Below are 22,644 nucleotides of genomic sequence, written 5' to 3'. Positions count from 1 at the left end.
GGCGAGCATAGAATAGATGCCAAAGAAATCAGCAGCAGAGCGGATGACAAGCTAGATGGCATTCCCTGCTGCAGAGAGGATCTGGAAACATAAAAGAATTCTTAAAATCTCAGGTCGATGGCTAGCTGCGAGGACATCAATGGATGCACTACTTCAAAGTGCTGAGATGTAAAACGTACCACACATAAGGCGAGATAGCTAAAGAATCTTGTGCGCAAGATGAAGCAGCATCTATATGTAATGAATGTAATAAGTGTGGACTGATTAAGTTCAGCATATCTATCTCTTAAGAAAATCATATTCTTGAAATGCTTTTCCTATGCAGCTTTTAAAACAGTTCCTGGCTCTCCCTCTCTGAGCTAATTTGTACCTGACGTGTAATTCCTTTCATCTAACTATAACAAATATCCAGCTGAATGAAGAGACAAACCTTACTTGATTTTTGATGACAAATCAAAGTTTGTGCAGTTCTTCATGAGAGGATTAAGCAGACGATGGCCTGTCCCCTTGCTGTCTGAGAGGGGACATTTTATTTGCTGATCCCAGTGGAGATGTCTGGCTGCCTAGCCCATAATGAAGATGTGTGGGCGCATTTCTATCTCCTTCCTTAAGTGTAAAGCTCAGTGCTATTCGAACTTTGAATTTGCCAGGAGAAGGGGCAAATAATCTTGCAGGGTTAAGGATTTAACTAAAGATTGCCTCTGGACGGTTGCCTCTGGAGGGTCTTTGTTCAGGTAGCCAGATCATTCTGCATGAGGTCTTAAAATACAAAGATAGAGCTAACAGGGCGAACTTGCTTTGTGGTGTGTTTGAAGGAGTTGTGCTTGTGAGAATGAGTATCGAGACAAAGAAATGAAATGATGAAATTCAAAACTACATTAGGAAGGAGTCATGCTTCTGAAGCTTGCACCTGGGAAAGAAAGAAGAGGAACACCACTCCCTGTCATGAAGGTGTCACAGGCACTTGTCAGTAGTATAGCCCTTTCTTTGTTGACATTTTGTGTGATGCTAACATGACAGTGATGACAAGTCACCATTTTGCTGCATGAAACTATGTGGCTGTCACTTGGAATTCATCTACCCTAAGGTATTTACAAAACACAGTGAAGCTTACACATATCCTCTGGTCAGCACATTGAAAAGAAGTATAGAAGCTTACTCACCCAAGAAATGCTGTGTAATTAGACACTCCAACTAACTCTGAGCAACCTCCTACACCATAAATGATCAGTTTTATGATTTTTTAATGAAGCTTTTTCCTTTTTTTAATCTTTTTTTTTGTGTATATATATATATCTTTTTTCTTCATATATGTAAAATCATACCAGTGATCTCCTGTGTATTTCATACCCTCAGATGTGCCAACTAGTTTTAACCTATCATTTCCAGCTAAGATTAGAATTATCTTATCTATTTATACTTAATTACTGTTTTCTAAGGAAAACAGTAGTCAGTGCTACATGCACTGACTAATAGACAGGACTGTTCTCTTCCTCTTGTTATTATACCTTTCTGGGTTTTTTTTTCCCTATGAAAATAATTTTCAGCAGTAAGGGTGAAGAACTGTCAGTTTACGCTAATGGTAGTTTGCTTTCAGATGAAAGTAGGGAATTACATAAGATGACCAGCAATGAGAAGGAGACATGTACAGCAGTGGTTTCAAAACAGCTTTGCCTTTACATAAGTCAGCACTGCTCAAAGTAGTTTCTGACCCCTGATGTACACTTAGATGCTTCAAAGTGTGGGATCAGCTGCCAGTGGGATTACAGCAGCCAACCTAACTGAGGATTTCCATGGCCAAAGGAAACATTCATGTCCTCTATTCTCTTGAATTATTCACTAGTTACCCTCCCTTCTTGAATTAAATTATCTGGATTTCACAACTCCTTTGCTATAGGGTGATCCAAAGAAGTAAACTATGGAGAATGGTCCCAGCACAAGTAGTGAAATCTTTGTTCTCTGTCAATGCATTTTGAATGAAAACAATTAATGTGGTCCTTCCTTCTTCTGTTTAACATAGGAGCACTGAATATGAGTATATGTATTATCTTAGTTTGTAATTATAAAGAGCTTCAGTTATAATGCTTAGATATCTTGGATATCTACTTCTCTTTTCTTTTTTCAAAAAGAACAATCTTGACCTGAAGAGTTTGATTTTCTGAATTTAAGATAGGGCTTTTACAGTTTACATCTGGCTTTCTTTTACTAGTGAGGCTAGTATGTCTCACTGTCATCAAGGCAAACGGCTACAGACCTGAGGGATGTTAGCCCACCAGGATCTCAGCACATCTCCATCTGTAATGGCTGAATGAACTCTGGGAAAGCCTGAAGCTGGATACAAAGCCAGAAATAATGAAGCCAGCCAGCAGAGCTCTGGGGAGACCTGCTGCAAATGTGAGAGCATCACAAAGCAGAGGCCTAGTGCATCAGCACTCTTGGCTCACCAGCTCATTGGTAAGAAACTTACACTACACTGTGACCGCATTCAGAGAGAAAACAAGACAGAAAGACAACCTAATATTTGAAAACAACCATCCAGATGGTGCCCCCACTGATAGGAAGTATTAGATAGTGGAACAGCATGCAGAATTAACTGGAAATCTGTGGGTGCTGGCAGCAGTTTCTTAGTGAGTTCATTATTCTGCACTGTTTTGCTGTTGCAATTACTGCACCCATCTCCTTTTTGCCTTATGTAGTCTTTTTCTTTGCCTGTTTTTTAAGTCTGAGGTTTTGAGTCTGTTCTCATCTTCTTTGTTTAAACATATCCTTCATGCCTTCAGGTATGTTTGTTGATCCCTTGAACAGAAGCTAGAAAAAAATTCTCCTGGATTAGCATCACATTGCATCACCTTCAAGGAGGGTGGGAAAGCACAGCTCCTCCTCATAGCCTTTTGTCCCTGGATCCCTTCAAGCTTCTGCAGTAACTCAGCAGGCTGACTTCCTTCCCATGGTCCTTCCAGCATAGGAGGTTTTTCTTCTCATTAATCTAAAGCAACTGTCAGTTTAGGAGAAAAAGCTTTGCTAGTATTGTTGAATGGGCAAGAATCTAAAGCTGAATTCCTTGAAATAGATCCTGATGAAGTGGAGTGTGTGCCAAGTGTCCTACTGCTGTTCACAGAAATTTGTACTGTTTTTAACAGCAGATATATGTCACATGGAAATTACTGCGTCAATGGAAGCTTGAATTAGATTTTGCCTAAAAGTATGTGATGGCTTTTGATTTGCGATCTTGAGAAGCCAAAATGTTGAGATGGTGTGCAGTTCAGACTAAAAAGCTCACAAATGTTACAACTATTTTATATCATCTTCAGAAAAACTGGTCCTAGGAAGAATTTAGGTGTTTCACAGGTCCTCTCTAGTTTTGCTTCTAGGCAGTGACATGTTCATCAGTGCTATTGCTACGTATTGCCTTGCAACTCTTCTTGCTTTTTGGGGCCCAAGTAGTCGGTCTGAGGAGGTTGATGTCCCAGAGCCATTCTGGAGTCCACAGGGCACAAGTCAGTAGAAATTGCTCACCTCTTGTCTGAGAAAGGGAACAGAAAGTGTGGTTAGGAAGGTGATAGCAGCCTGTTTGGTTTTGTGCAGTGTTTGAAGAGCAGAATTCATCTCAGTCCCAGTAGATCCCCTTCACAGAAAATGGAGGGTGAGCCTGTGCTCAGTGGGGTCTAGGGCATGGTTCTCCTAAGAGAGATGTCCTGTACAGCTCAGGTGACCCACACCTGCAGCAAGCCCAGTTCTTCCCACTGACTATGCAGACAGCCTCACAACAAGATAACACCTCCTAAAGCCTTTGGTACCTAGCTGCCCTGGGTCCCGCACACATCAGACCTGCCACCTGCACACAGCGGCTGTGGAAGCGCACTCAGCTAACGCTATGCTTGGTATCTTCATGTCTTGGAACCTCACAGCTCCACTGCTCCCAGTCAGAGGCAGATATTTCAGCACCATTTCTCCTCAGGCAAGCTTTATGGGTCTAAAGAGAGCACTAGTTCCCTTCCCTCTCTTTAACCCACTCAGCCCCTACCTGCTATGCAAGCACCAGGTGTTCAGCAGTAATACCACAAAGCCTTTTTAAAACAAACCAGCACTTACTATTCTCCTGATTTAGGCATTTTAGGATTCTTGAATGAGAAAGGAAAAGCAACAATTGCCCACGTGGTATGGATGACACCATCACATGCCTCTTTGGACCGGTATATTCAAGACTTCAACTTGTTTGCATTGCACTGGGTAGCAGTTATTACCCAAAGTGGGAAACCTGTGATGTTTAAAGAATCAACTGCTTAAATCTGCTTCATTTATGCCAGTTAGGGTCCACCCTCAGGCTTTTGGAATATTCCCAAATCAGCCTTGAATAGGACAGCCTTTAATCAGTTCCACAGAAATCTAATGACACATAATTGTAGGTTATGGCTAGATACTGGGGTGAGGACAAATGGAGCATTATAAGGAAGCAGATGTGAACATGGCTTGGTTGTTTTGTCACTTCAGTGACAGAAGTGGAGACAAGCATCAATTGCACAGTTACTGTATTGTTTTTTCAGACAATGATTATAATTACAGAGATGAGCTTCTTGGAGGATCAAGCACCACAATTACGGGATGTTTGTCATTTGAGTGCTCCTCGCAAATAACTCACATACGAATGTATGCATCAATTCGAATGCTTGGAGCCCATCCAAAGATACAAATGGCTGTATCGCTTCATATTTTAATTTCATTACAGCAGAATGCTCTTGTGTGTAAACTTGACTCTTTCTAGAGTTTTTGCTGCCATTGACAGTACTGGTTCACTTGGCTCATTAGTTGGCTTTCCGATTTTTAGGATGTGGTGTTTAAATGCATTCATTCATCCCCACTTTCTCAGGCACCTATCCTTGCATGCTGTTTTTCACTTTCCTGAAAAGGTTGGAATCAACTCCCACTGTGCCTTCCATTTCCAGAGGCAGGGTAGCAACTTTAATTCCTGAGCAGCTTCATCCATGTGCAGATGACAGGTCAAAATAGAAAGAGAAAAAAATCATTTTTAAAGAATTTCCTCTGACATTTTTATATTATCTCTCTACAAGAAGTCTTTTTGTTTTTTTCGTAATAGTCCTTTCCACTGAAATTCAAATCAGAACATGCTAATATGATACCCACTATGAGTTTGCAAATGTCGTTAAGAATTTGGTTATTGACAAGTCACCGACTACAACTGTATGTATTCAGACAAAGCAAATACATGCGCGTTCTTCTGCAAATGTAGTTCCAAGTGCTTTTGAGCTTGCAGCTCTAAGCGATTGAGTTCCTACTATAAATTGTCAGTGTAGTAACCTTAGGACATCTTGGGACATGGCTCTGTAGTTAATGGATTATGGAGTAAGAAGCAAGTAGGTTATACATTTACCACCCTCCTGGTCTGTAATAAACCTGGCTGGCCATGTTAAGTCATGCAGAGAATGATGTTTTGAGACTCAGGTAAGTTTTCAGAGTGTGACAGTATCATCTTGCAAGCAAGGGGCATTTCACAAAAAGCTATTTCCCCACAGCCATTCATCTTCAGTTCAGCATTGCCCAGCTTTATCTCTGAGCTATCTCTCATGGTTAGCATTACCTGGGATTTTAGTCCAAACAGGAGAGTGGATAAGCACATTTCTATTGGGAATATTCTTACAGGAAAAGGATGCAGAGGGAAAAAAAGCAATAACTGCCTCTTCACAGACAATACTGTTAAAGGTTTTGCAAGTTTGTCTTAATTTTTCAACCCTATACCATCCTCAGTGTATCATCTCAAGAGTGCTGCCATCATTTGAGAGGTCTTCAGGCTGTGAGTGAGAGTGCGTGGACAGTGGTAGTGCATGCAGAGGCAAGAAGTCTATAGCAGCACCATCACGCACTGCCCTAGCAACTGCTATTTCCCTGGTTGACAAACCATTATTTGCTCTAAATTCTAGGGAAAATTAGTTCACTGTCATTTCCTTTACAAACCTCCCCACTGAAGAGAGCCCCCTCAAGGAGCTACACTGTAGAAGTGAGGTGAATACAAGCAGCTCTCTCATTTTGTTTGCTGAAGTACTGAAACAAATACAAGGCTACCATGTAAATGAATTCAGCCACTGAAAAGCACAACTTTTCATCGATCTGTTTGAGTCTATTTGCACATGAAAAAAAAAAAAAAACACCCACTCTTTGCAATCTTTGTTGACTTCTATTTTTTAAAAAGAGAAAGAGAAGGGGGGGTGAGTATTTAGATCTGTTGAGCATATTGTATACGCTCACTGGCTGCAAAATGAGAAACGTTATTTACTCAGGTGAGAGAAAAGCAGGAAATTGCCACAGTACATCATTTTCCATCAAGGAACCTCTGGTAGACTTGCTGTTTCCTGCAGGACATAAAGTTCCCAGAAGTGAGAATTGGTTTAGATTTTTTCTCTCAGCAAAACAGAAAGTGGACTTGTGCTCAATTCTGTAGAATTATGTTTTTTTAAAAGCACAAATAATAAGGTTATGACAATAAGGTCACACTCCTCTTATAACACAACACTTTGCATGCATGCAATCTGAAATGCTCTCTGCTCATTGTCTGCCTCATCCCATTATTTTACAAGTGTGCAATAATGATAACTTCCTCTTTCATGCTGCGTTTTGTGCATAGATTTCAAAGCATTTTTTAAAGAAAGGGAACTGTAATTATCTGTGTTAGAGATGGAGAAACAGAAGCACGGAGAGCTAAAGCAATTTGCCCAAGGTGACAGGGCAAATTAGAGGCAGAGTCAGGTGTAAATCCCGCGTCCCCTGGTTTTTGGCTCCTTGCTAGCCACAGCCTCGCTTGCACTCAACGATGCTTGGGGGAGCAACTGTGGTAGGAAATGGCTATGGGAATACTATCTGATGTGCCCTAATGTGGAACTGGCGCAAGTCGTAATGAGGGGCCACTCTTGGCATGGGGTCAGCAGAGAAGTGGTAACTGAGCTGCAAGGAGCTTTCAGGGCTGTGCTGGGGGCTCTTTGCTGAGCCCCATATAAGGGCTGAGGAAAGGCAGAGGCTTTTGTGGTTCCTGCACAGACTTAGCATCTCTGCAGGCACTGCAGCACCATTAGCCTCATGTTCCCCAGTCTGTGTCCCTCAGAAATCAGGCCCACATGGTTCACATCAGTAGCAATCAGGGCTGTTGTTCATGGAGGCTGAGGTCTCTATGGCAGAGGTACGGGATTGTTTTATTCCACAAGAAGCGGTGCCTGGGGAGATGCAGAGGCAGCCCATGCCACCTGTGTGCATAGTAAAAGGCTTGCAGCTCTCCTACGGTGCAGGAGCACCCGAATTATACCGCTAGCTGCGGTTTATTTGGCATGTAAGACTGATTCTAAATTATTTCCTGCACATTCTCAAGCAGTTTCCCTTTAAAGTGCAGCAGCTGTGACATTTTGTAGGTTCTGTAATTTCAAATGAGGCGCTAAGAGACTACTCCTTTCAAAATTTTTTTTTAATGAAGGTGGGTACCTGTTGCAATGAATCAATTAAAGCTCTTCTGACACATGAGATGCATGTTGCCAGACCAGTTGCACAGGTTTGTTAGGAGGGAGGATAACATGTGACAGCACACAGAAGCCAGGAGTGCTGGAGAAGAGCAGAAGCTCGCATGAGCGAGCTGAGCTTTCCAAAATATTGTCTCGAAACGCTATTCAGAAGACCCCTGAACTCTCTGGCAGCCGGCACCATGGTGGAGCAAGAGATGCTGCTGTCGTGTGCTTATCCTCAAGAAAAGTGTAAGTGACCAAATGTGATTTTGTATGAGAAATGAAAACAGGACACAGGAGAAAGGAAATGAAAGAAACGATCTAGCTATTATAATTGAAAAGACAGAGGGAGTAGAGGGGAAATGCTAAAATGAGGAAATAAGGAAGCTATTAACTTTATATTGTAGGCATGCAATTGAAATATGATTAGTGCCTTTACAAGCAAAAGAATGGATGCTTGTATGAAGAGCTTTGATATAAAAGTGTCTTGAGGAAACTTGCTTTAATCTTTGGTTTTCTGCTTGTATTTGCGAAGTACTGTGGTGTGGTGCTGCTGGTGTGGAGAATGTGAACAATGTGCTCTGAGTAACTCGGGTGGCAGCCTGGGGGGCTGACAAAGCTTTATCTGGAAAGATGTAGTACGGTTAAAGACAATAATGCCTTTTTTTTTTTTTTTTTTTTGACTATGCAAACTGTCCAGCACTTTATGCAAATATCAGCTGAGATTTACAGTACAATCTAAGGATTCCCAAATCAATCCCACCGTCCCCAAAGGAAGATGTAACGTCTCTGCTAAATGTTATTTTTCTTACTAGAGAACATAATCCAGGCTAGAAAGAATAACAAAAACCTCTGTATACGTTGGGTTATAACAAAATTAGGAGTATCTTAAAAGTATTCTGAAAAACGCTGAGTTCAACTCCCAGAGTGCTCAAGAAGAGTGTGTCAGGCAGGGAGGGAGGCAGCTGGCTGCAGGAGCAAGGCACTGAGCCTGGGCTGGGCTTGTCTGAACAAAATGCTCAGCAGAGGCAAGAACGGAACTGGTATGTCCCGAAGCCACTCCAGTGTGCCGCCAGAGCAAAGTTCAGCGCTAAGAAAATCTTCTCTCTTTGAACTCCAGATACTTTGCTTTTTGAATGGGCTGGCTTGTTTTGGCAACGTGAAGAGGATGTTATTTAAAGCTTACTCCAGATGGAAGGATTGGCTTTGTTCTGGATGTGTGCCTCTGTGTAGGGCTTGATGTTGGCTAAGAGCAGGGAGGGCAGGGATGCCAGCAAAGATGCAGTTTACCTGTGGAGAAATGACTTCTCCCACAAACCCCCAAATGCAGAAGATGATAGAGAATGAAAAATCTTCCTAGCATCCTGCCGAGCTGAGTTAGGAGCCAGCCTGCTTGTAGCCAGCCAGCTGTAACAGAGCTTGAGGGGAACCAGAGTTGTGGTTGCTGTGCTGTAGAAAAGCAAGCAGTGCTTCCTTCACTCCTGACTAGTTGGTATTAGAGGTTTTCATAGACCTTTACATATGCAAGATACCAGTAATTTATTTTTAGCTTTGCCTAAGCAACACGAGTGAATGTTTTTCATTTCCTTTTTTTCTCCTTTCTTTTCCTTTTTAAAAAGCAGATGAACCATACTGGGTTAAAATCATCCAGTTGCCTTCTGTGGTGACTGGAGCTCAAATTGCTCAGTTTTGTATATTACATACAACTTCCCACTGTGTGTCATTGTTTTTGCATGTTTGTAAGAGAGAAAGGAGATTTCCCAGTCTAACTTGGCTCCCAGCATTGCAGAAATGTGCCAGCTGCAACACATGCAGCACTGTAGAGTCTGAAAAATGGAAAAATCAAAAGAAACCCAAAGAAAGTAAATCTATAGGAGGAAGGAAGCCAGGTGATACCACAGGATGCACAAGCTGGGCTCTCTAATTACATCTTCTGGTGGCATGAGTCAGGACTGACCACCCCCTGAAACCACTGGAGTTGCTCCATGGGCTGAAGAAAGGGCCATGTGAAGGATCAGCCTCGGCATTTACAGCATTAAGCACTTGCCAGTAAGAGGTAGTACATCTTCCTGACACATTAACCAAACACCATTGAGCACTGAATGGGTCAATTCTAGCCAGAAAGGGTCACATTGCCCCAGTAGGCGATGCATTTGAGCTCAAAACTATGTGCTTTTGTGGACTGGTCCAAAAAGTTGACCCGTTGCAGATCTTAGCTTAAAGGCAAAACCAAGCAGAAATCCTTTCTGCTGTAGCAAAATGGGCAAGGCACATCTTTGTGAGTCATTGGCTATGTATCCGTCGCTATGTGGATTTAACAAGAAACTCAAAACTTCATACCTGAAGTGCCTAGCTGTCCATGATGACATATTTCCATATGTGTGTCCTGTTTACTGTCATTTATCTCTAAAAATGTCTTTCAGGGGAAAAATAAGACATTTATGGTGTTCTTTTTTGTCCTCCAGAACACACCATGATGTTTACAACACTGAAGATTAGACCACAGTTAGTCATATGTTTTCCATAGGTCTGTATGGGTCTAGTGCTGTATTGCCATGGTATTCACTCTGCAAGTGGACACTACATTTTCCTTGTGTTTTTTTTTTACTGATTATTTTGTCAGGCATCTCATCCAGCAGGCTTGTCTCAAAACAGATATGACAAGACCAGGAAGATAGCCCACGTGCTGCAGTTTCAGGACATTTTAAGATCTCACCAACTCTTGCTGCTGTTTTTTTTCTCCTGTATCAGAAATTATTAATTGTCAAAACAATGTTGTGGGAGGTGCACATACCTCATGTAGGCACAGCCGCCTCGCTAGGCTCAGCACCACAATCCATCTCTTCAAAGCCATTCTTCCCGCCCTCTTGACAGAGATGGCTTCTAAGGAAAATACCATAAATTAGTCATTGAAATGGCTTTTATACCACTTAGAAAGAAAAATGTATGTAATAAATGCAGTTTCTTCTAAAGTAGTGATAAAAAACCTTCTCAAATGTATTACATAGTCTTGATATTCCTAAATAGCTGCTTGCAAACATAAGTTTTAAAGAAGAATAATAGAATCTTTTTATTTTATTTCTCCCTCTGTGTTATTATTTATTTTTATAAGTTTCATAGTTTTTCTCATAACTTGAAAATCCTTTGTTAGTCTGCTCTTTTTGGTAATATTCTTATATTGCCAGAGCCCAAATATTTATTTTTTTTTAAAGGAAGGCATGTGAGAAAAGGACACTTGTCTAAGCCTTTAAAAAAGGAGAGAAAACCAAGTAACTTTGGACAGAACAAAATTAACCTGAGGATGCTTTACAAATAAAAAGCACTTTCATGTTATACTTTAATTATCTGTCACAAAATTAAAAGCTACTGAAGATATTTTTTTCAGTTTTTCCAAAACACATTCAACTTTAAGTTGAAACCAAGCATGACATTGCACTGAAATTTCAGTGAAAAGGCATTTGGGTTTGGGGCTTGTTTGGTTTTGATTGTTTCACCGGTCATTAAATGTCAAACGTACATTTTCAGGATGATTTGCTTAGATTTCAGGTATGGAAAAGTAATCTAAATCTAGTCATCTAAAATGAACATAGCTCATTCTTACTCCTAAGAGCAGCATTGTAGAGTTATGCATGCACTGATGGGAGGATGTGGGAGGTCACTGTTCTCTCTGTGTCTTGAGGAGGCAAAAAAAAATCCCATTCCAACATAAACTGTGATCCCATCCAGCCAACGCCTTCCCTCACTGACACCTAAATCAATGACAGGATGTCAAATTCTTTCTTTTTTTCTTTTTTTTTTCCCACCAAAGAAAATTGTTAAATTCCAAGTTTTAGGAAAGTTGCACAATCTTTTGTAAAACAAAACTTAAAGACTCTAAGTAACAACAAGCCTACTGCTATACAGAGGACTGTTATTTCATTTGCCTGACAGATGAGAAATTGAATCTTATTCCAGTTTTACCTCCTGATCATTTGTTTTTACAGCCAAAAGCACACGATTGGGCCATCCTTCCTGTGTGTTCAGCATTTTTGCACAATTTAAAATAATCTCTTTCCGGTCTTGCAAAAAAAATATATATATATCAGGTGCGTTGAGCACCTACAATCTCATTTAGTAAGGCTGACCTTTATGCTCTGGATCATTTTTTGGCCCTTCTCTGTAGCCCGACCAGGATCTTCACATGTTAGTTGACCAAACCTTTAATTTTCTTTCATTTTTTATTTTTTTGCTCAAGAAGTGGCAATTGTCTAGGAGTAGTCTTTAGAATTACCTACTCTGGAACAGCTTTCCTGGACATTTGCTCTTCCTCAGCGTCAATTCACTATTTTCAAATCTAAAAATCTCTTGTTTGACTGTATCCATACCTACTTTGACCATTTAAAATGTATGATCACTTCCAATGCAGGAGTAATTCCCTGTTAACTGCCCCACTGTTTGTTTGTTTGTTTATTTGTTTTGAATTACTTAACAAATTTGCTGCTAAACACTTCTGTATTTGCTTGGAGTGTGAACTGAAATGTGAAGTCATAATTCAGCCTAAGAACTGATCCCTGGTGGACTACAAGAGAAACAGCATCAGTTTTCTTCTCACAGACCTCTTAAAGATCTGTCCCTGAATCAATGTTTGAGCCATCTAATACGCACTCTGTAAGTTCCTTGTACATGCCCATTTTATATCAAAATTCCCTGTGGTGTTAAATCAGCTGTCTTGGAGAAATCAAAATATGCTGCCCCAACATGGTTACTGCTCTTGACCAGACCTGTCATATTGTCAAAACAAAAGATTTATTTAAGTAGAGCTGTTTTCCAGGGAACCATGGTGTCTGACTGTCAGATATTTTGGCTCTCATTTTTGATAACTTGCCAAATTAACACATCAGTGTATGCCAACCCGATCTATAACTATAGTCAGCTAATAAGAAACAAAGCTGATTTCATTCTTCATTTTTTGAAATCCAAGTATGTCCAAAGGAATAAAAAGTAAAGTGAAAACAAGGCTTAAATAATACACGTGCTTTTCATATGCTCCACATCTGAAAGCCATGTGGAAATATATTTCCATGTGAATTCCTCTCTGTTGACTTACCTCTGGACGAAAGGCTTATGCAAGGCATGGGTGGAGCTCAGGTAGAAATGTAAGCAAGATTGTGCTGCTCAGAGGTGACTGAGAAGTGTATTTGGGACAACTGTTTATATTCACCTTGTGTAGTCCAGCTGCTAAAAAACTTCTCTGAAAAACACACAAAATGGGTATAACCAGCACTGGCTACGCGTTCTGCACACAAACAAAGTTGTCCTAGAAATGTGCCAGGCTCAGCTGGAAAAGGATCCAGAGCAAACACTTGAGATGTTCAAATCCTCTGAGGGCCTGGCAGCTGCATCAAGGATGCTCCAGAACCCAGAGGACGCAGGGACTTTGCCCACGCAGAGTCCTCATGTTTAATGTTTTGCTGTTCCTGCTGCTGTGGTAACGTGGGTGGGAATGTGAGCAGGGAAGGCTACCAGCAGCTGGATGCATTCAGCAGCTCATGCAGGACAGGCTCTGAGGGACAGCTTTGCAAGGAGGGGAAATCTTGGGGAAAAAAACAGCAGAAAGAAGTTGAAAACGGGCCTGGAATATGTTTGCCATACTGCTCAGCGCGCACTTGGTATCTCGAAGGCACACATCTATGTCCTGCTGAGCTCCTGGCTCTTGGAAGGCTTTCTGGCTCTTTACAGTGTTTCTCCTCATCACATATGTGAGGTTTCTGTTGCACTGGAGATTTCCGAGGGACACAAGCTCTGCTGCAGTGGCCCCATGGGTCTGTTGGTAGCAGCAGGGTCTGCTTGTCTGCATTTTTCCTCAACAAAACACAGCCTTGCCTCAAAAAAACAAACAAACAACACCACTTCTGCTGTTGTATTTTAGGCTGTTATGCTGTCATTTGCAACACCACCACAGCAGAGTTGTCACGGAGTAACTGAGAGCAAAGCTTTGCATAGGGCTTCCTTCCAGAGAGACTGTCTAGCTTAGGACAGTCTGCAGGGGAATCTATCCCTCTCCTCTCATATAAGAAGGATCTAGGTATCAAATCTATAACAGATTTCAGACCTGGCACTTGACCCAACTGAGATGTTTAAGACTAAAATCCCAACAAAGCTGGTGGAGATTAAGTTCAAGGGCTTATTTGCTATTTGTCTCTCCAGTTTACTGGAAGCTTCAAGCTGCACTTCTCTACATGTCTTGAGTTGTCCCAGCCTCAGGTGGAGTTGAGTGTGCAACTCAGGCCTTAATTTATGTGTACACCTGCTGGAGGGTCAGTCATCCCCACAGAGCTCCTCAGAGCTCACCCAGCATTTAGGGATCCATTGCTTACCACACATGGTGGCTGTTGTGGTTTGCTGCTGAAACACCAAGCACACGTGGTTCTTGTCCTTTGGCCTACCAGTACAGAGTAGCTGGATTATTTCCTTACAGGACACGGAAGTTACCATGAACAGGTTCAAATCTACTCAAGCTCCTGAGAGCATGTCTGCCTGAGGGGAGAGGATGCTCTGACACAGGGCTGCCCTGTCCAGGACGTGCCACCCACCTGGTGGTGACCATGTGTTGCCTCAGGACAGGCCTGGGTGTCAGCTCCATTGCGGGGACCTCTTTTGTTTGTAGTTCAGATAAAGCAGCATTGGTTAAAATACAGCAAATAAAGTGCAGATGGGCCAGAAACTTGGATGCCCTCATGCCAGGTGAGTGTCCTAAACATGAGGAAACATGACTCAGTTGCTTAATATGCTCTTTCTCTTTATGGACTAATGAATCCTGAATTGAGTTGTGCACAGTTGCAGCTGGAGGATGAGGAGCATACCCCTCCAGCCCACTCACCATGACCTACTTTAGAGCTGCTAATTGCATAATCTCCATGGAGCGGGGTAGGGGGGGGGGGGGTTGTGAAGTTCCCCATTTTGAAAAAAAAAATTAAAAAAAAGAAAATAAAAGCCCCCAAGGTCATATTTTGGAAGGGATCAGGTCCTGACTGAAGGCAGGTATCTCCACATAGCTCTGCCAGATGCATTTTCATGTCGGTCTCTATGCCCAGCTACCTTCATTGGCCAGGCCCAAGCAGGTGCAGGTGGAGCTACTCAGGTTGTTGTTGCCGCCACCTAATGCTCTCTGTGTATTTTATGGATATGTTGCTCAGGATTCAGACTCTGCTTAAAGGCTTGGGATCGTAAGTACTGGGTATTACAATAACTTATGCTGAGTCACCTAAGCCCTTTATTGAATCTGGCCCGGTGCATTTTTCAGGCTTATTTACACAGCAGCAGGTATTATTACCAGCAGTAACTGGGTTAATAACAGGGCCTCTAAGAGAGAAAGCAATTTGTAACACCTGTGATGCTCTGACTGAAACACGTTCATTATCTCTGTTTTCAGTTATGTAATAAGAAGAACAATAAAAAAATGCCTTCTTTTCACAGAAGTCTTGGCAGTGACTGTTTGCCTGTATATGGCCACTGCATCCTGTTTGCTCTGTACTTTCACAGTTACATTTGCCTGTAATGTCCTCAGCAGAATACCCCTTGAGTGTTAGTAACTAGGCATATATTAAAAAGATAAATACAGCAAATGCCAAAATAATAAAAAAAAGACATTTATTCTTGCTGTAGACAGTCAGTTGTTGTTGTACACTTGAAGCCTGACAGATGTGGTTTGTTGGCAAGTGGGTGAGAAAAAAAGGAATATCTTAATTCATGGTGGGAGGGGTGTCAGGGTTCTCTTCAGTTCAAGACAAAAAGGTCTATAAACTTTCAAAGTTGTTCTTAGCAGTTCCATACACAACATATGGTCTGGTCCTTCCTGAGCTTTTGACCATTCCCAGTGTGGGACTCTGCCAAATGAAAATTAAACAAAAGTTACCCTTAAAAAAATATTTAGGAAGCCCTGTTTTAGAAGCGAGTGCACATGCTGGCTGTGACTCAGAGCACACCCACACACTGGGTAGACAGATTAGCATCTAAACCACTAGGCAAGTTCCAATTCTCGCTCAGAAGGTCAAAAAAGCCTGGGAAATGGCCACTGCTCCCTTTCTCCTCAGCACAATTATTTTTTTCCAGATTACAAAGTCATTTTGGATGGCACAGCAGCAGTGTAGTCAACTGATTTATTGTCATAAACAATTGTGTTCCAAGTTGGGAACCAATTCTGTCATGTCTGGACAAAAGAATAAAGAGGGGATAAAAACAAACCCACCAAACCTCAAACCTTTTCTTCTGGATTTGTTTGCTGTAACATTTGTTTCTGCTCCTCAAAAACCATGGCGATCTCTATAAGTCTTACTAGGGAGGCACATATTTGATGAAAGAGAGATGAAAGCCAAAGCCCCCTTGATAATATGCTTGCTTTTTCTAGAACTGGAAAATGTCAAATTTGTTTTTTTTTTTTTTTTTCCTCTTATTTGGTGTCACATTATCAGAACACAACAACTCAAAAGAGCAAGACTGCTGTGTACATTTCACTTGGTGTTCACACGCTGTGGCTGGACTGTTTCCAAGCCACCTGTGAGTAAAGTCCCTGAGCTGGCATGAAGGTGGTGGATACCCACCCACTCTGTCCTCCCTCCCACGCTGAGAACGCGCAGGAATGGTGTTTGAGTAGGGCAAAGAACATTAGGAGCCTCTACTGGGCCAGATAATCAGCTGTCCTGAAATCTGAGGTATCTCCTTTTAAGAAAAAATGTTATAAACCAGTATTTTTTGTACTGGTGCATGATCTACAGATTGTTAGAGAAAAGAGTTCAATATAGCTGTGGAAGTTTGTAGGTTGTCCTGAAAATGTAGGATAAGTCTTTTCTACAAGTTTCTAGAGGTGATAAGACAAGTAAGAGAGAGGTAGAAGTAAGGTCCGAATCAAAAACAATTTCAAAATTTCCAGCCACGGTTATCAAATCAAAATCTGATTGTATGAGGGAGCTGAGTTAGGCACTATGCATCATCAAGTGTTCTCAGCTAGCTCCAGGGTTTTTGTCTGTGCTTCACCCAGTACTTTCACTGTTGCAGACCAGGTAGCAAGGAGATAGATAACAAATGGTGTGCATGGAGACAGCAAAGCCTGAGTAGAATAAACATTTTTTTCATTATTGTTAATGGCAATGGATGTAAATTTCAGTAATATAGAAACAGCCCAGAGCTATATTCACTGCTGCAGACTTGCCATGGTAGAAATACAACAGATCTAAAAGATTAGTGGCTATTATTAACACTGCAGCTGTGCAGGCAAAGCAGAACTGAGCTAAATCTTTATTCATAGCTAATCCCCTGCAAAAGGATGGGTGGAAATACTAGCTCACCTTGCTGGCTTATGGTTTGAATTTCTCTTTGCCCAGTATGGCTTTTCATTGAGCTCTCCATTGATCTCTGCTTCAGAGACAAATGGCCTCGTGATTCCCCTACACAGCTCACTGCCAGTATTAAAGCCAGACAAAATAGATCGTGAAAGCAAGCCATCTTTTCTACCTTCGTTCCTCCCACTGGTGCTGTGTCAGGAGCAGTCTGAGAACCTAGACTACAGCTCCCACTTCATCTACATCTGCCTAGAACCAGTGCTCTGCAAAACCTGCTTTTCTTCTGCATTTGCAGTGCCATTTCAACAAGCTAGATCTTGTTTCCTCTTTCAGAGTAACCATCACATACTCATCAGTGATGGTGCCCTTGCCAAAGCATTTATCTTATCGGGATTTTGCTTTTGCAAGATGAAATGTCAAAGAATCTGTATGTTTAATCTTTTGAACTTTTCCCATTAACAAACAAAGAATTCTCTCTGGATTCAGAAATGCTTTTCATTAACCCTTTTCTTTCAACACTGAGCATAACTTAACAAACACTTCTGAAGTTTAGCAGAGTGATGGGGAACACTATTCCTGTTTTGATTTTGCTATTCTATTTTTTAAAAAAAATCATTATGACTATTTTTCACTTTCATTCCTTTTTATTTTAGTGATTAAACAGCTCTTTTCAGGGCCTTTCTAACCATCAGTCTTTCAGAAAGGGACTTCCCTGTCTCCGTGCCAGCACTAGTTCATTCTCAGAAAAAGCTTATTGGGCAATTTTGTTATGCTTCATTACAGAGAAATTACTCAGGGGAAAAAAAAAGAAAAAAAAAGCACTTTTGTAGAAGGTGCCATGCAGTGCCTGAGGATGGCCCCAGGCAGCTAAGGAACATCTCTGCCCTCATGACATTGTCTGTGGTCATGACATGCGATGGGCTGGCACTGCCTGCCTTCCTGTTGTTTTGTAACTACCTGGGACCAGAGGAAGCTCTTGGCCATTAAGGCTGCCTTAATAGCTGGTAGTCATAGCTCCCATGACTGAAAAGCCTATAGAAACTGTGAAGACTGGTTCTGCTCAGCCAATTCAGATTTTGTGCGTGGCATTCATTTATATGTTGTGTGAGAACTCAGATAAATTGTCTTTCTTATTCCCACACCTCAGTATGATAGCACGTTTGCTTTTATTTCCTTCCCCCTTTCTTGTCAACTCTGTTTTAGAAACCACAGTCATATTTCTCAATCAGTATTTGGTATTCATATCTATGTGATGGCCCATGAGGGGGAAAGATGAGCAATTTTCTCTTGAAGCATCTTCTTGGATGACCCCAAGAGTCAGTCAGTGGGGAAGCATTCCTAGGGAACAAAGTGAGGTGGCTAAGTCTGTTTCCATGGCCACAAAAGTGCTAACCTTTTGGAGATCCATCAAGTTGTTATGCCACAGGCATGTCAGGAAAAAGGGTGGGAGAAACTACAGGCTCCCGCTAGCAGAGTAGAGGGGACAACTGCATCCAGGTTCCATATTCAGATTAACCGAATATGACTGCATTTTGATTTGCCCTTGATTTGGTGGTCACTACCAGACAGCAATTTTATGGCAAAACCACAAAATGTGTGATGAAGATTAAACAGTCAGTGCTGCTGCCCCTCTCCCAGATCTTGCTGGGAATATGTATGTGTAAAGCGAAATCTAATATTTCAGCTCTACAAAAAACAAGAGGTAGTGTTCAAAATAAAAGAATATTTTATCAACCTGGAGTGCACTTTTGTTAACACTGGAGTCTGCCATTTTACTTTATGTCTATTTCACTCCACTAACCTGAAAGCGATGACACATTTAATGCCCTATGTCTGCACTGTGTTTTGAACAATAACTTTTATTGCTATTCTGGTATCTTTGCTGGAATTTTTAATGAGACCAATGAAACTGCATTCATCAGATTAATTTCTCTGAAGTATTCTGTCAATTCTAGGAAATGAACAAAAAGTTATTATGTAAAGGAAATACGCTGCGTATCTGAAACTTGAAGCAGAGCATATTAGCAGTAATCAAGTTCATGCTTATTATCTTTACAGCCCCATAGGTATGCGTGGTGCTTTGTCGGCAAATACAATGACAAGCCTGTGCTTTTTTCTCTAGGCAATAATCCATCAGGTGACTCATTCTGTCAGCTTGATTTTATATGCTCAGATAATCTAATATTAAAAACAGAAAGATGCACCAGGCGGGTTACTGTGATGAGTAGGCAAACCGAATGCACTACGTGCTACCACTGAGAAGGTAGGGCTCTATTTTAATCTCAATACAGTTTGGCATTATAGTACAATGTATTTTCTAAAGGCAGCCACCCTGCATTTTGCTAGATTAAATCCCACTTAACTGAGGGGGGAAATGGTTCTTTGAGGCATTATCTGAATTAAGCACATCGCTATATCTGCCAAGAACACATCAGCACTGTAACAAAACCCTTGGAAATGCTCCTTGCTGCCCCTGTAACCACAGTCCTTTGCTAATCTGTGGTGCAGGTGTTTACAAGTTATGACTGTCCATTCCTAACAGAGTGGTGGGGAAGTGAAAGGAAGCTGAAAACTGGCAGCTGAGTGTATCTACTTGGCCAGTTCTGTGAGCTTGAAGGAAAGGTAGCTACCAAACTGAACTTGATATACTAGCTGCTTCCTTCCAGAAAGATGCTCGCACCATTTTCCACTGTTAAATGCTCTGCATGGAACATATCTGCTGTGTTTTGTGTCAGACAAAATGAGTTAAACAGAAATCTGATTCATGAGGCTGGAATCTGGAGAGGAGAAGCTTCCTGGCAAAGGGGACTCCTCTTCTCTCTCGTCTGATTAGCACCAACAGTTCTGCTGGGAAGTCACACTTAAGAAATAATATTCCACAGGTTAAGGAGAGGTATAGGTGCAGTGGAAGTAAACATCACACCCTGGGCACAGGAAACAGGAGAGTGAAACAGTCCCAGCCTGGCAGCTGGAGTGACTGTCACATAAGGAGAGTTTGAATTTATAAGGACATGGCAAATTCTCCCTTCATTTTTTTTTTTTTGTGCCACTACCCTGTTCAGGAGGCAATGTAGCTATTTTCCTGAGTTTGAGCCACAAGACCTGCGTGTTGCAAGTGGAAATACAATGTGCTAAGGAACTGCACTGTTGGCAAGTGAGTGTAAAATGTGGAGAGCTGCATAGACTTCTTGCAATTATAAGCTTAGTGAAAAAAAGCTCATTTTAAAAATGAATGTCAGGAATTTGGCTGTGTACAGTGGTTTACAAATTGGAAACGGATTAGCAGCCTTTAAGAGAAAATCCACCACGTCTGCAAAATGCATCGAAAAAAAATAGAAAAGTACAGTGAGAGCAAAAAGAAAGGGCAGGTGAGAGACATTACTTTCATTTTCTGGTAACTTGCCAATTCCAAATTGCTAGATGTTAGGAAGGTGAAAGGTGTGAGTTACAATGATAAGAGTCATTAAGCCAAATTTCAACAAATACCTTCAAACTTTGTCTTGCTTCTGATGTAACATAATCTCACTTTAGGTCTATGTTTATGTTTGAAGGTGGGAATTAACCTGCTAGGTAACTGCAGCCCTGCTTATCGTGCCGCTGCTTACCATGAGGGAGCAGTGTCACCAGGCAGCTGCTGCAGAGCACTGTACGCCCTGCTTATGTCGACATGCACATGCAATCTCTGTTACCTGCCTTTTTACCACCCCTAAAATGTATCACACCGAGCAGTATTGCCAGACAGCAAACCCCCATCAGAACAACTAACAGCGGGGAATTTTGTTTGGAAGACAAAACGGTTGGCTGGAACAAAACACTACTCCAAAAAATACTCGCTTCTTCTATCCACTATGTATTTCCCATGTGTGCAACCAGTGTTTTTTAATCTCTCCTTTCAGTCCTTCTCAAATGTGATCCTTACTCTGCCTTGGGCTGCATGACCTCCCAGTGCAACTGCTCATGATAGGAACAGAGAACCCAGCACCACCTGGTAGCTTGAGGCCAGCCCTGTGGGAGATAACAGCAGTGAATCACTATAACCTGCCAACAGTTTCTTCAAAGAATTACTTATTCTTCTACACACTTTTACAATACATTATAGGAAAGGATGAGACAGGCCCACATTCCTATCTCTGAGCATTCCCTTGAAAATGTGCTTACCCTAATATCCACACAGATCTTGAGGGGACATTTAGGTTAGATATTAAGAAGAAATTCTTTACTCAGGGACTGGTGAGGCATTGGAACAGTTTGCCCAGAGAAGCTGTGGATGCCCCATCCCTGGAGGTGTTCTAGTCTGCATTGGATGGAGCCCTGGACAGCCTGATGTAGTGATTTGCAGCCTGCCCACAGTAGGGGGTTTGGAACTGGAAGGTCTTTAAGGTCCCTTCCAACCAAAGACATTTTATGATTGTATGAACTCCATCACAGGCTGGGAGCAACCTTCTATGTGATGGGGAAGCTTCTTCTCTTCCAGTGCCTCATTTTGTGTTCTTGAAACTTCTTAGTAAAACTCATAATCTTTCAGTTCCTTTGTATTTCTGGATCCAAGATTCAGCAACAGTTTGGGATTTTTTTTTCTTTCCCTGGGGAGAACTGTGGGAAGACAACATCCTTTCAGACCATTCCCAGCTGGAGGCAATTTCTCTGTACCTGGCTTCCCTATTGCTTCTTCAGAGTCTCATCCTTGTCTCTATTTTGCTGCTTCTTGTTGTTTCTTTAACGCTTTTGGTTTAGCCCAGAGACCATGGTGCAGACAGCTTGAATTCCCCGACAGTGGTAACAAGCTGTTCTGTAAGTAGTGGGACTGGAATGCAAACTGTGCTGCAGATTCTCCCACACTCAATAGGATGCGTGTTTGGTTTCCTACTCATAATGGTATAGTATGAGTGATTCTTTTCAAGCTGTACTCACCAGCCTGTTTTCCTGAGATTGTATGAATTGCAGAACTTTCTGACATATCTGATCAAAACTAGATTAAAAATCTGCTGGGGGTGTGGAGAGAGAGGAGGAGGACAGGCAAGCAGAGAAGCACAATCAGAGCATGGTAATGTAATCCTTATTTCCTTAGGATAACCATCCAAAGTGTACCACAGCTAACTCTCTTCTCCTCCTCCACAATATTCTAAAATAATATCTCAGTGAGTCTCAATAAAATGTCAAAAACTGAGTTTGTTGAAGGAAAACATTTCAACAAATCTAAAACAAAAATGATTTGGAACTTACTTTTGGAGAACCTCAGAACATTGCTACCTTCTGTTCCTCAGTGAAATAAATTGAAAAAAAACACTTTGCAACCCTGCAGCACTCTATGGGGGAAAAAATCCTATTTTATTTATTTTTTCTTTTTAACTCTTCTAATCCTTACAAACAAGTACATAAATGGATTTTTGCTAGCAAGGTATGTCTCAAGTATGTCTGCTCACAAGATATGCATTTTCAATTGTTGTAATATCACACAAAGTGCTTCTACTCACTCAAAACATTTGAACAAAGGCAGGTCTGACAGAAGTTTTTTCTCTTTTCACATCATATCAAACTTCTTGACTAATTTTACACGTACTGGCCAATATTCAAAGAATGCACTTAGATGAAAATCTGGGAAATATAAAATATTTAGCTTATATAAATAAGGAGATTAAGTTTTTGTTGTTTTGGTTTGTTTGTTTTTTTCTGGATTTTGCTCTTTCTAACTAATAATGTGCTTCTGCTGTTAGGACAGGAAGGTTCTGTGACTTTCCCAAATAGAGGATACTACCAGTGTCTGCCTAAATGGTGTTTCTCCCTCCTCTCCCCCCTTTTCCTCTCCCCTCTCCCAAGCCCCCAGGACC

General features: G+C 41.4%; 1 protein-coding gene across 2 annotated transcripts in view; it reads left to right on the top strand.

The window, feature by feature from the left end:
* Nucleotides 7,575-22,644, top strand: part of PTPN3 (protein tyrosine phosphatase, non-receptor type 3) — a 161,217-nt gene continuing 146,147 nt past the window's right edge. The window contains exon 1 of one of the 2 annotated variants that reach the window (XM_021386948.1): nt 7,575-7,748. In XM_021386948.1, the coding sequence (XP_021242623.1) occupies nt 7,622-7,748 (127 nt within the window). In that variant the 5' untranslated portion in view covers nt 7,575-7,621. The remainder of the gene's footprint in view (nt 7,749-22,644) is intronic. The other variant, XM_021386949.1, reaches the window with a different exon arrangement.

Source organism: Numida meleagris, chromosome 2 (genome assembly GCF_002078875.1).
Source record: "Numida meleagris isolate 19003 breed g44 Domestic line chromosome 2, NumMel1.0, whole genome shotgun sequence".
Lineage (NCBI taxonomy): Eukaryota > Metazoa > Chordata > Aves > Galliformes > Numididae > Numida > Numida meleagris.
The sequence above is the reverse complement of the archived record's forward strand: the minus strand, read 5'-3'. Positions and strand labels throughout refer to the sequence as shown.